General features: G+C 36.8%; 2 protein-coding genes across 3 annotated transcripts; both read left to right on the top strand.

Annotated features, from left to right (window-relative positions):
* The first annotated feature begins 1,013 nt into the window (after nt 1-1,013).
* LOC137708190 (plant cysteine oxidase 2-like) lies at nt 1,014-4,171 on the top strand. Of its 2 annotated transcripts, XM_068447206.1 has the most exons (6): nt 1,014-1,290; nt 1,393-1,633; nt 2,436-2,554; nt 2,644-2,806; nt 3,316-3,534; nt 3,635-4,171. In XM_068447206.1, exons 2-6 carry the CDS (start codon nt 1,411-1,413, stop codon nt 3,757-3,759), a joined length of 849 nt encoding a protein of 282 aa, XP_068303307.1. In that variant the 5' UTR covers nt 1,014-1,290; nt 1,393-1,410; the 3' UTR covers nt 3,760-4,171. The 2 variants fall into 2 exon arrangements, with proteins under 2 accessions (XP_068303307.1, XP_068303306.1); XM_068447205.1 differs by having other exon boundaries at nt 1,014-1,633.
* Nucleotides 4,172-10,237: 6,066 nt separating this feature from the next.
* Nucleotides 10,238-13,175, top strand: LOC137708824 (probable WRKY transcription factor 72). Its single transcript, XM_068447981.1, has 4 exons — nt 10,238-10,774; nt 11,185-11,697; nt 11,912-12,025; nt 12,301-13,175. Exons 1-4 carry the CDS (start codon nt 10,679-10,681, stop codon nt 12,940-12,942), a joined length of 1,365 nt encoding a protein of 454 aa, XP_068304082.1. The 5' UTR covers nt 10,238-10,678; the 3' UTR covers nt 12,943-13,175.
* The last annotated feature ends 29 nt before the right edge of the window (nt 13,176-13,204 follow it).

Here is a 13,204-nt window from a genome sequence, read left to right as displayed (position 1 = left end):
AGTTTTACTAAAATTTGGTCAAATATTGTAGTGAAACACAAAAAAAATTCAATAAATATCCAATATTGCTATTTGCCTATGAAATTATGAAAATATATTGCTTCATCCTACTTTCAAATTTCAGCAACCCTATTTTACGGATATTTCAATAGTATCGAAGATGTTTAGAACCGTGCTGATATATGAATTATCCACAAGACTCCATGTCATAAATTGACACTAATACAAGTTATATTCCTTTATTTACATCCGTAATTACAAGTACTTAAACTATGAAAGACATATGAAAAAATCGTTTCTATATTATGCAACTTTTTAACCATCGAAGATGAGAATTGAAAAGTACGTCTGACACGTTGCGTTAATACTCTGAAAAGTTAATGAATTGGTTAATGTGTCGTGATTTGCGCACAATAATTACAAAAACCAACACAACGGGTATGTGTTTGGTGACTTATCAAAAGTCAGCTCTCTTAAGAAGAGGTGAAAAAATACAGACAGATTTGGATTTCCCAAATCCAGAGGTAGTTTTCCCCTTTCTACAATGGCAATAAGAAACCACAACCAGATTTCCAATATCAAAATCTACGTTAGATGGCAGAAAGAAACTTGAAAATTGTGTGTATTTATTACAGAGTTCGACGCAGCAGTTTATGCATGACGACTTATAAAAGGTCAGCTCTCTTAAAAACAGGTGTAAAATACAAGCAAATTCTAGATTACCCAAATCCAGAGATATGTCTTCTCTTTCTACAATGCAAACCAGAAACCACCCAAGATCAACACCTAGGTTGGATAGTAGAAAGAAAACATGAAAATTAGAAAAACCAAAAAGAAAAGTAAAAGAAAGAAGAAAAATCCAATTGAATATATGTAGTGTTGAAGATGTGAAAATTGGGAAAAAGAGGGGCAACATGGGAAGAACAAAGAAAGATAGAGAGGAGGGAAGTGGATAAAATCCGCTGTTGGGAACAGCCCACTGGAAAGCAAACCATGGCCCCTGGTTTTCACTCCTCTTTACAAAACCGGCTTTCTCTTTCAGCCCTAAGTCCCTTTGTCCCCTTCTTTTATACCCATTCAACCCGCTCCCCCCTTCTCTTCCTTGAACAGAGCTGCCAAATTTCACATCGATGTCCTCCTTTTACCACCCATCATTCTCCAGTACAATATAACTGTTATTGTCACTCCCCACTCTTCTCTCTAAACCCCTCTCTCTCATCCCCTCCTCTGTTCCCCTGGGCTGTTTTTTTCTGGGTTTCAATCCAATTTCTCATTTTTTTCTTCAATTGGGTATGTACCCAGATCGAAAGGTTACATTTTTTTGAGTTTTTCTGAAATGCCCAGATCGAAAATTTCATTTCTTTCAATTGGGTTTTTGTGTTTTGATTAAAGGTAGAACTTGGGGTGTGAATGGGGTTTGAAACGGTGGCGCCCAATCGCAAAGGCAGCAAGGAGTTTCTGGCATTGGCGGAGGAGACGAATTCGAAAAGCAAGACCAGGAAGGGCCGGCGGCGTCAGCGGAAGATGTCGCCGGTTCAGAAGCTGTACGAGACTTGCAAGGAAGTCTTTTCGTTTTGTGGGGCCGGGGTCATTCCCCCCGCTGATGATATCCAACGGCTATCCTCTGTTTTGGGTATAATTCTTTTATCTCTGCTTTTGCATGATTGCATGAATTCAAATTTATGTTCTTGCTCTAATTAATGTCTCAGAATTTCATAAGTTGATTGAATTAAAGCTCCATTTTGGTTCTTTTTTAATTTAGAAAATCGTATTGAATTAAAGATGCAAAATTTTATAAAATTAGAGTCCATTTTACCATTTCACATTTTTGTATCAGTCTTCTGTGTTGAATTTGCATTATCTTGTACGTTGTCTGTTATCGGCCGGTGCATTTTTGTTTTATTTTTTCCAAAAAAAAAATTTAGATAATTTTATCAATCCGTGTCCTTGCATTTGATACATGCATTTCAGTTTTGCGGCTGTATACATGCATCTATATGTATGTATGTCTTTTCGAGCATTTCAGTTTTGCAGCTGTATACATGCATCTATATGTATTTATGTCTTTTCGGGCATTTCAGTTTTGCGGCTGTATACATGCATCTATATGTATATATATCTTTTCGGGGTTGGTGATCAATTTACTGTATAAAAAAATGTTTGTCACATAACACGTGTCAATTAATGATAGATGTTAGAAGATTTGATCTCGTTTTTCATGCCAGAGGGGGTCATCCATATCTGCATCGGTTCATTTCTTTACATCTGGATACTGTTTTGGTTACACAAATGGAATATTAGTTGCATTCAACCGTGTTTAATTCAGGATTTTGAGGGAAAATAATCCGTGATAGTGTTATTTGCAATCGTTTTTCTTTCCTTTTTCGAATTGATTCCCCATCGTGGCTTATTGGGTTTGGTTGTTTTGATGCCAGATGCCATGAACCCTGCTGATGTCGGCCTCACTCCTGATTTGCCGTACTTCAGGATGACGGTAGCTAGACGAAGCCCGGTTATAACATACCTGCATCTTTACGAGTGCGAAAAATTTTCAGTAAGTTTCTTCCAGGTTCATTCCCGCAATTTACGAAGCGAAATCAGTCAGCGTGGCTTTTGTTCTTATAATGTGTTACCTATATGCAGATGGGGATATTTTGCTTGCCGCCTTCGGGTGTCTTACCGCTTCATAATCACCCGGGAATGACGGTTTTCAGTAAGCTTCTGTTTGGGACGATGCACATCAAGTCCTACGATTGGGTGGCTGGTGCCCCGGAGAAAACATTGGCAAGTGCGAACCCTTCACTTGGTAAATTCCTCCTTTGAAAAATTGTACTATTTCTTAACATTTGTATAGAAAGCAGTAAGTGCACACTCAACTCCTGGTGCCGCACCCAAGACTTTCTAGTTTGGGTGGGACCAACGTGGGGTCAAATGCGGCCAAAATACAGGGTTGCATGCTTTAGTGAGAGCTTTCCTACGGATGATGTGGTCCGGAGCCCTTGCACAAGTTTTTCTCTATAGCAAAGACACAATGTGACCTTTCTTGTTAAATGTTATTGCATTGTATTGCATCTTCCTTGAGATAATCTGTGGGACTTGATGAGAAATCTACCGGCCTTTTTGATCTTTTGTCTGTTAGGAAAATAGTAATTTGCTTGTGGCATCTCGAACTTATAGACGATAGATTCATGGTTATGACCTTTACTGCTTGACATTTTGTTCTAAAATTTTTCGTGAAGTCACGAGGTCCTTCCGTTGTGATACTATTTTATTCGTACACAAAATTAACAGTTTGATGTGCTTTCGTTCATGCAGTTGCACCGCCCGGTGTTCATCTGGCTAAAGTTAAGGTTGACGCCGATTTCACTGCTCCTTGCGAACCATCCATCCTCTATCCAGCTGATGGAGGCAACATGCATTGCTTCACAGCAGTGACAGCATGTGCAGTGCTCGATGTGCTTGGCCCCCCATATTCTGATCCCGACGGCAGGCACTGCCAATACTACCTTGATTACCCATTCTCTCACTTCCCAGGTATCAATTTGGTTAGATCTTCCATTCCAACTCAAAACCAAGAGCGCAGCTTGTAAGAACTTTGAGAAATCTCGATGACGGTTCTGTTTTTGAATTTCAGATGGGGGAGTATCGGTGCCGGAAGATGAGAAAGAAGGCTATGCTTGGCTTGAAGATATAGAGAAACCTGAGGACTTAGCTGTACATGGAGCCATGTACAGAGGCCCAAAAATACAGGAGAATTGATGATCTCACCAATCCATCTATCTATATCTCCATCCTCATTCCCATTTCAGTTGTCTGCATCGCCATACCGTTTTCCCCATTCATCCATCCGCCGCCGCATCACTGTCCTGTCGCTTTCATTGATGTCATCAGTGGCTGCTGCTCAATTCAGTGCAGCAATAGTAGTGCTTTTGTTTCGTTATGTTGTTTTTTTGTCTCTTTGTTTTGTTCTTTTTTTCTTCTTTCCCTGTGGGACATGAGGAGGCACTTGGTGCCCTTTTTTTTCTTCTTTCTACAGTTCATGTACATACCTTAAAAAAAAAAAAAAAAAAAAAGAAAAGCAACAAAAAGAAGAGAAGTGTTATTTGCACTGGAAATTAGTGGATAAAAGTGCATTAGCACTCTTTTCATACATTGCTTTTTAAGTTTTACATACCCTTCTCTCTCTCTCTCTCTCTCTCTCTCTCTCTCCCCCCAATATTTACGTGGTTAGTTTATGATGATATTATTCTTCGTTTTCCAGTCAGAGATGATGCAATTTTCTGTTGAAGTCCAAATCTGAAGGTCTGTAGTTTTCCTTGATGTCATGAAAGGAGAAATGTGGTTGGGATTTGTTTTTTGTCATCTGTAAGAGGAAAATGAATGCGTGTCATCTGAGAGATTTTTCTGTGCGCGATCACAGAGGGGTAGCTTCTTACCTTGGAATTTATCGTGTCACCAGGCTAGCCAGTAGCTTTTAGAGAGTGTAGGTAAGCTTACAGGGGGTGTGCTTGAGAGAGACTCACATGTACCCTAGACGCAATAGTACCCGTTCGAGAAATTACCACGGAATTGGTGAAAGTTAAATTGAAAACTAATTTATAAACTAGGTTCGGTAATATTTTAAACTAATCATGCTTGATGTCGTGGTTTTCAATGACATTGTGTTATTAGTTTGAAACAAGGTCATAATGTTGTATTTAATGGAGATAAGTCTCTCTCGTGTACTTTAAAAGTATCTAATGTAAGTAAGTTTATGTTATGTTTTCAATGACATTGTGTTATTAGTTTGAAATGATGTCATAATGTTGTATTTAGTAGAGATAAGTCTCTCTCGTGTAGTTTAAGACTATCTAATGTAAGTAAGTTTATGTTCTATTGTAGTATTCGGTGTAGGTAAGTCTCTGTGCGAAACTTTGGGCTAGACAACGTGACGTGTGAGTAATATATGTGGTAAACGATAGTTGAGCTGAAAGTGAAGGCGTTGGTTTGGCGTGGGTCATATGAATACGCATGATCATATATCATCAATGGGACAAGACGACATGATGATGGAGATGATCTGTGATGGGTCTGGTTTGGCGTACGTGCCCTTTGAAGATTGGGACATGGGGACATGTCTCTGGCTTTGGTGACAGCTTCAAGAAAAACAAGTACAAAGCAGGCAGCTGTGACGTGTTTCCGTGGGGATCGGCACCACCAGAGGGGAGAGAGCTGCATGCATGTCTTTCACATATATTTACCCTTTTATCTGTTACTAATTACCAGGAGTAGTAACGTGATTTAAACAGGTTAATTTTCATACTAAATTACTAATTAGCTAGCTAGTAATTACAAAGCTGTTTCCAGAAAGATGATATTTCTTGTTTTGTTGAGCTGCTGCAAATTAACTTTGTTTACATTCTCTCTCTCTCTCTCTCTCTCTCTCTCTCTCACATACACATACTGTTTACTTGCATGCAATGCAACCTGTGCGTGCCCTTGGGATTGGGGTGGGTGTGCCGCCAAGATTAGGTTAGGCATGTATATTGTAGAGTTTGTAAGTTTGCGACACATACTGTTTACTTGCATGCAATGCAACCTGTGCGTGCCTTTGGGGTTGGGGTGGGTGTGCCGCCAAGATTAGGTTAGGCATGTATATTGTAGGGTTTGTAAGTTTGCGAGTGCGTCACTTAGGCTCGTGATGATATCAAAAGTAGGTTACCTGTCTGCAATGACTCGGAAGTTTCTTTGAGAATATTACTTTATTACCAAAGTACAAAGTGCCCATGGAGGGAAGCATACGAAGATTCCTGCAGTTAGCAGTATATGATATATATATATATATATATATATATATATATATATATATATATATATATATATTTCGATTGATTAAGCTTGGCAGTACTACCATAAGAGTTAAGAAGAAACATTGCCATTAGCTGTGCGAGCATTTAAAACTCATTGATTGAGTTTCGGGTTCAAATCATCCGCGCCCTCCGTAGTTGTAAAAGAAAGGAAAAAGAAAAAAACACTGCAATTACGCTCACGAGTTTTGACTTTATAGGCATGTTGCTGCATGCATTTGGGCCCAATGGATTCACACTTCGCAGGTTCTCAACCAAGCTGGCTATACACGGGTTGCCAACTTGCTAAGGTGATATCCCCAATTCAATTCACCGTCTAACCCACAATATTAGACCGGATACAAAATCTACCAACTTTTCTAATTTACCCAATTATTTGCAAGAGATAAAAATAACAGGGTTCAAATATTTATAAACTAATTTGTAATCGAAATTAAAATAAGGATTGATTTGTTATTACGGGTTACTCTAGTGTTTAATAATCAAATGCAATTTTTCTTTAATAGTCTTGTCTACTCAGTAGTACGAAAAATAAACAATCAAGATTGAATTGAAGAAATACTATTTTTATTCACTTTCCAATCTAATAAATATAATGTCGAACTATCCAGTAGTCCAGACTACTTGAAGACTTACCTGACTATGTGAAAATAAAAAACAATACCATGAATTCAACTCTTGAAGTTGGTGGAGTTGGACTCTTCCTCAATTCAATTCATGCCCCCGCTACTAGAGAATCTCTCCCATTTGAAATGTTAAAACTTAAAATTATACATTCACATCTTATTACATTTATGGAAATGCAAATGTGAGTTTTGCTTTATTAGAGGAAATGTAAATTTAGATTTCATGAGATGGCTGCTTAGTTTACGTGATAGTTCTTCTCTCCTTGTTTTCACGGGCTCACATATTTTTAGCCCTAAGTGAATATTTTACAACAATTGTCCTTTGAAGAGCTTTTCGATCAATGAAAGATGTATAATGTGTTTTGAGAAATGTTACTAACCTTTGCACTAATTTTTGTATTTGAATTTTTTTACTTTAACAAATGACATGTCAAATTTTTACTAAAGTTGTTTGTTTGTACAAATTCACTTAAGATCATTTTTTTTATCACTGGAGCAATGTATCAAATTGCAAATTTGTATTTGTTGGCAATATTTTTTCTCACTACCCTATTTATGACTATTGGATGAGTTTAAATTTAGATATCTATATGGTGGATAGACATATATATTTCAAAATTTAAACTCATCAAATGATAATAAGTAGGGTGATAAGCCAAAACGTGTGAGAATGTGAGGACAAAGTCCCACATCGGTTGGAGACAAAACTATGCAAGGCCTTATAAGAGGTTGGACTACTTCTCTTATATTGTCAATTAATTTTATGGTGAAACCTCAACTTTTCTTCAAATTAATGCACCCATATTTGTTTGTGATAATGAAATATCACTCTATTGTTTGACATTTTTACACACAAACCAAGATATTTAATGCTTTTAAAATATTATTTTCTGTTTTCCATTTTCCATCTTTAATTCCTAGCCAAAAATATTGTTGCTCTTATTTTTATGTGTAAAAAATGATACATGTCTTTTGTTGAAAAGCGACATATACAAAGGTTGGTTCAAAAATTGCTAGCACTTCCCATGTTTTATACATCCCTATATACACCCATAACATGAGGTGCTGTTACAGTTAGTAAACATAGCTAATTTATTATTAATTAAGTTTACTACCTTCCATCACACACACACACACAGATATATAGCATCATCAACGATCCAACATATATAACATGTTCAAATGTTCACCAAACCAGATAATATACAAAGCTCCATTCTTAATGAAATTAATCAGTTGCTTAGGCAATGCATATGGAATACAAAAATGCAGATTAATATTAAATCAGAACTTAATTTATTAATTCAAGATGGCTATCTTGCTAATTGAGAGCATTGACCTAGTTGATTATAATAAGCACCACATGGCCTTTAAGTCTCTTCCAATATATCTGCTTCAAAAAACCTTATGTCTTGACAACCTAGTGCAAATAAATTAATAAACCAGCACCTCTCTCTCTCTCTCTCTCTCTCTCTCTCTCTTCAGTCTTCAGTCTATATTTTACAGAGTCAACTATATATGCAAGGGCCAGTAAACTTCATGCTTCCCTAATTAGTTCCCTTATGTGCAAGAATATCAGTTTATACACACACACACACACACACACACACACACACACACACACACACACACACACACACATAATATTAGTATATATACATGTTGGCGTTCCATTTTTACATTTTTCATGGCCGTACAATTGAAACGTTTTAACGAGGCAGAGCAAACTGACAAACCGATTTTTGTGTTGTTTCAAGACCCAATTAATCCACGACATACCTAAACACCTTGAAGAGTTGCCTCCATTATATTCCTTTCCCTATCCTTCTCAAACTAAATTGTTTAAAGTTAACTAAGGGGGTGAATGGCTTCTTACGTTATCTCAAAGTTGGTGACATCATGCCTTGTATGCTATGACGACTTGTATGCCTTGCATGTTAGCAGCTTTCTTATTTGAATTTTGTCATCTTTCTTTCATTCTACTTTCTTGACTCTCGTTCTCATGATGACCTTAAATGTTCATTTTCGATGTCACATTTTAAAAATTATCACGGCAAACAATTAACTAAGTTCGAAATCCTTTAGTCATCTAAACAATTACCTAATTAAGTACTGAAATTTTGCCAAGATTAATTGAATGGTTAAAAAAAAATTTACTTAGTTGATTTTTTACACCGTTGATCTTTGACTGCAAATAACACAGTTCCAATCATCAAGCAAAATTCCAAGATGAAAAGAATAGTCGAGAAAGTAAAAAAAGGTCCAAGTGAGAAGGTTATGTCTTCACTGTGAAAATTTAGTTATACTTTAAAAATCTTAATTTTAGGAGGTAAGAAATGGCCTTCCATTCAAGAGAATTTTCCCTTTTGGGTAGTTCAAATTTCAAATCATTGAAATTATTAAATTAACCTTGAGATGAAAAGCTCACATGCACGATTGATATTTTTTTCCATTCTGAAGGTGTGAAATGGCTCGCACAGCTGATTACCCAGATGACCTAAAAAGTCTATTATCGTTAGTTAAGAAATCCTTAAATATTTAGAATCCTCTCAGAGTCATATGTATTCAGCAGATATATAGTGTAGATAGGATCTGATAACATATAGTTAGTGTGCAATAAATACAAAGCCTCAGAGTCATGTGTGTACAAACACAATTTGGTTTCAGATAAGCTTCTTTATTTGATTATTTAAGATCAACCATAACGATCGGTTTAATTTTTAATACAACAGTCATCTTAGATCAATATAATTTTTTTGTTTTAATAAAAAGGTGATCAGTTGGTGGTTTATCCATGGTAGTCTACTTTTCTGGGTGCTGGAAAGACTCACATAGGCATTTCAGCCTCTCTTTGACCACCATTGTATAATTCACCAGCGCTAAAAATGGAACTCAGAAATTGGTGTATGAAACATGGGCCTGAAATTAATATAATATTTTTCAGGGTTAGAGTTTCAAAAGATCACACTCATATAATATTCACTTGTATGTCAATTTTCAATGGATGAGATTTGTATGCGTAGACCCAAACCAAATATAAGTATTCCTGGTACTCAGATCCCCAGATAATAAGTTGAAACAGGTAGGTTTTTAAGCTTAGTTTAACATAATCATTATGCAAGATTAGATATTAGAAGCTACATGGAATTAAACGGCTTCTCACCTCACAGGAAAGTACTTATATACATTAGATATAGGATATGCATGCGATTAATATATTAAGTTTTTATTTGATCAAATTTATGTATATATCTTAAGAACCAATGAAATATATGTTGTGTCGTTGCAAATCTGATAGCTAGTAAATCAGGCTTGGTAGTATGCATGGTGTATATATGCTATCAAAATTATGGATATCTCATTATATGACGTCTATTTTTGTTAAACACGAATTTTATATTGATAATGTAGTTTGAAATGTTTACTATAGAATATAATATATAACTATTATCGATTTACCAATCTCTCCTGCTCAACAAAGAAAATGTATTGTTACCATTATTATCGACGACTTATCAACTTTCGTTTAAGTTTCCCTAACATATATACAACCCAAATAGGTCAATGCAATGGAAATTTAGATGAGTGAAGTCTCAAGTCTCACTTTCGACATAAAAAAGATGTCTCACGTCTCACACCGTGTATGACAAGCGTATTGACTGCTGACAACGAATATATATTAGGTTATAATATATATAGAGGCTACACTCTGCAGCATCAATACTAGAAGGTCACACGACTCACACCCAAATACTTAAAATTCCTATACCTTGACTCTTTGCCATGTCCATGTGACGTCTCCCTCGTACGAAGCTTCAAAGATGAACTGTAATACAATCGGTGCCCGTAAATTCAGCTCTCTCGAAGCACATTAATTTGTTCATCAACGGTGGAAAATGTTGAAACTTATATATATTAAATCTTATTGTTAATTCATTTGTTTGTTTAATCTAGAAAAATTCATAAAAAAAAAAATGGGGTTGCAGGGAGTTGACATTTTGTGCGTGCCTGCGTAATGGGGCAAACAGATGATCACTGGATTTCAAATTTGTTTTTATACCAAGTCTGAAATTTATGGCTTAACCCCATCTGTCATTTGCCCCACATATTTATGATTAAGTCATTTGCCACAGGCCCACTGATATATAACGAAAGATATTTCGTCAATATTATTAGAGCAAACCCTGATTTGCTAATTATAAAGCAATGAGAATGCCAAACTCCAATAGCAGATCATCTGCAGAAAAGAAAGTTGATCAATCTGTTGGATATCAGGAGGTTCACAGTCGGGTTTTAAGAAGGGTAATTAAAATTCAAGTATATAATTATACATACTTCTCTGTGTTGCAAATTAATGATGTTTTCGATTAATTTCTGTATATATGTATGTTCTCTCATAATTAAAATCATGAGCTGACCTAGCTAGAATCATGGTTTAATTAGGTTTGTGTTGAACGTGATCATCATTTTCTACGAAAGTTCTACTCTTTAGAATAAAATCTGTCTTTTATTTTTAGTTTTCTTGATATTTTATATTTTATGTATCAGTTTCTGATCATCTCAGAAACTGTTCATAGTATTGTTACTAATTTCTAATTAAATTTAACTTTGCTGTAGTCTTAGTTTTTTCAAATTTAATTTGTATATTTTCATTTATTCTTGATTCTCAGTCAACTGATTATTTCATTGTGTTTTATATATGATCCATATAGGAGAGTGAACTGGATAATGCCAAAGCTGAAATGGGAGAGGTGCGAGAAGAAAACGCTAGGTTAAAAATGACGTTAAATCATATGGAGAAGGATTACCAGTCTCTCCAGCTGCGGTTTTTCGACATCCTCAGACATGCTTCCAAAAAAGCTGTACATGTTGCCGGTGATCGAATAATCGAAGAACCGGAGCAGCTCGTGTCTCTTTGTCTTGGAAGAAGTCCAAGGGAGCCTACAAGTGATCGTGAAACTACTACCAGCAGCAACTTCACAAAACTAGTACAGGTTGATGATGGTGAAGATAACTTGAAGGCCAATCTTACTCTTGGATTAGGTTCTAATGAGACAAGTTTGGAGGAACCTAATAAGGATCGTGCAGAAGCTGGAAGTGGAGACGCATCGTCTTCATTGAGTAAAACGCCGAAGACAATGAGAAATGAAGACGGTGAACCTCCAACGCTGGTCAATGCAAAACGAGCTAGGGTTTCTGTGAGAACTAGATGTGATACCCCAACGGTATATAATTTCTTCGATTCTTACTTAACCACATCATATTGTTACAATGATTTAGGCCTTTTACCATTACAAAAAAATATTATACTGCATACATAAGTTCTACCAGTTGGTTAGAGCAGAGCAGCGTGCATGCTTCCCATAGATTATATAGTTTAGAACATAGGCTTACAAGAAATACAATATCTAATAGATATATTTACTTGATTTCCCATAGATGAATGATGGTTGCCAATGGAGAAAATATGGACAGAAGACTGCAAAAGGAAATCCATGCCCACGAGCTTACTATCGGTGCACTGTTGCACCAGCATGCCCTGTGAGAAAGCAGGTGCGCAGATTTAGTTAATCTTCGTTATGAAATGAATTTTTTGCAAACATAAGTTGTCCAAACAGGTCATTAATTCATAGATTTGGTTTGTATTTTTTATTTTTTGATGCAAGTGATGTTGGCGAGTGAGACGTTTCAAACACAACGTCTTAAGTGTAGAGGGCTAAAACGCTTTTAATCACTTGAGCTACAGACCCCTTACATAGCCTTTAGCAGTGGTACCAAACTTTTATTGAAATATTAGCTAATATGTTACTCCTTGTAAATGATGTCAGGTGCAAAGATGCTATGAGGATATGTCCATCTTAATCACCACTTATGAAGGAACTCACAACCACTCACTTCCATTCACAGCCACTTACTTGGCTTCCACCACCTCCGCCGCGGCTTCCATGCTATTGTCCGGCTCTTCTACATCTCACCCGGGTTTCGGTTCCACATCCACCCTACTCAATGGATCAGAATTTAGTGCCTTCGACAACTCAAGAACACAACTCTACATGCCCAAATCTTCCCACCCGTTGCTCCCCACAATCACTCTCGACCTCACTGCCTCTCCACCCTCTTCTAGCACATTTCCTTCGAGTCTAAGCTTTTGTTCCCCGTCAGATTCCAACATATTCCCCACACGTTCGGACAATGGATACCTTAAACATGGCTTGCCGCCGTTCGACAAAGCTCAAGTTGGATCCTTCAATCTTGGAAAGCCATTGCAAGAGTATTTCCACCAAAATTATGCAGAAAAGATCCACCAAGCTTCTTCCCAGGTGTCTTTGACAGAATTATTAACCAAGGCAATCACGTCCGACCCGAATTTCAAGTCGGTAGTTGCAGTAGCACTTTCATCATTGGTCGGAAGTGGCGGTGGTGCCACTCATAGGAACCAAGGCGAGGGTGGCGAAAGAATCAACACTTGAAGTGGGGTGAAGCTGCTCATCAGTTTACTTCTCAGAAGTGAAACTTGATGCTTCTGCACCTTCAACTACCATTTCCATGAGTACATCTACCTCTGCAATCAGGGATAGAAAATTTCTAAATTTTTCCTTTTTGCTGCTGGAGAGTCGCAGATGTGTTGACAAACTATCAATCTTGACCATTGATCAAGTATACTCTTGTTCAATTGCATGGTTCAGATTGACAGTCGAGCAACACAATACACCTCCAAAAACACGCATTTGT

The sequence above is a fragment of the Pyrus communis genome, chromosome 11 (genome assembly GCF_963583255.1).
Source record: "Pyrus communis chromosome 11, drPyrComm1.1, whole genome shotgun sequence".
NCBI classification, from domain to species: Eukaryota; Viridiplantae; Streptophyta; class Magnoliopsida; order Rosales; family Rosaceae; genus Pyrus; species Pyrus communis.
This window is presented reverse-complemented; position numbering and strand designations above follow the sequence as displayed.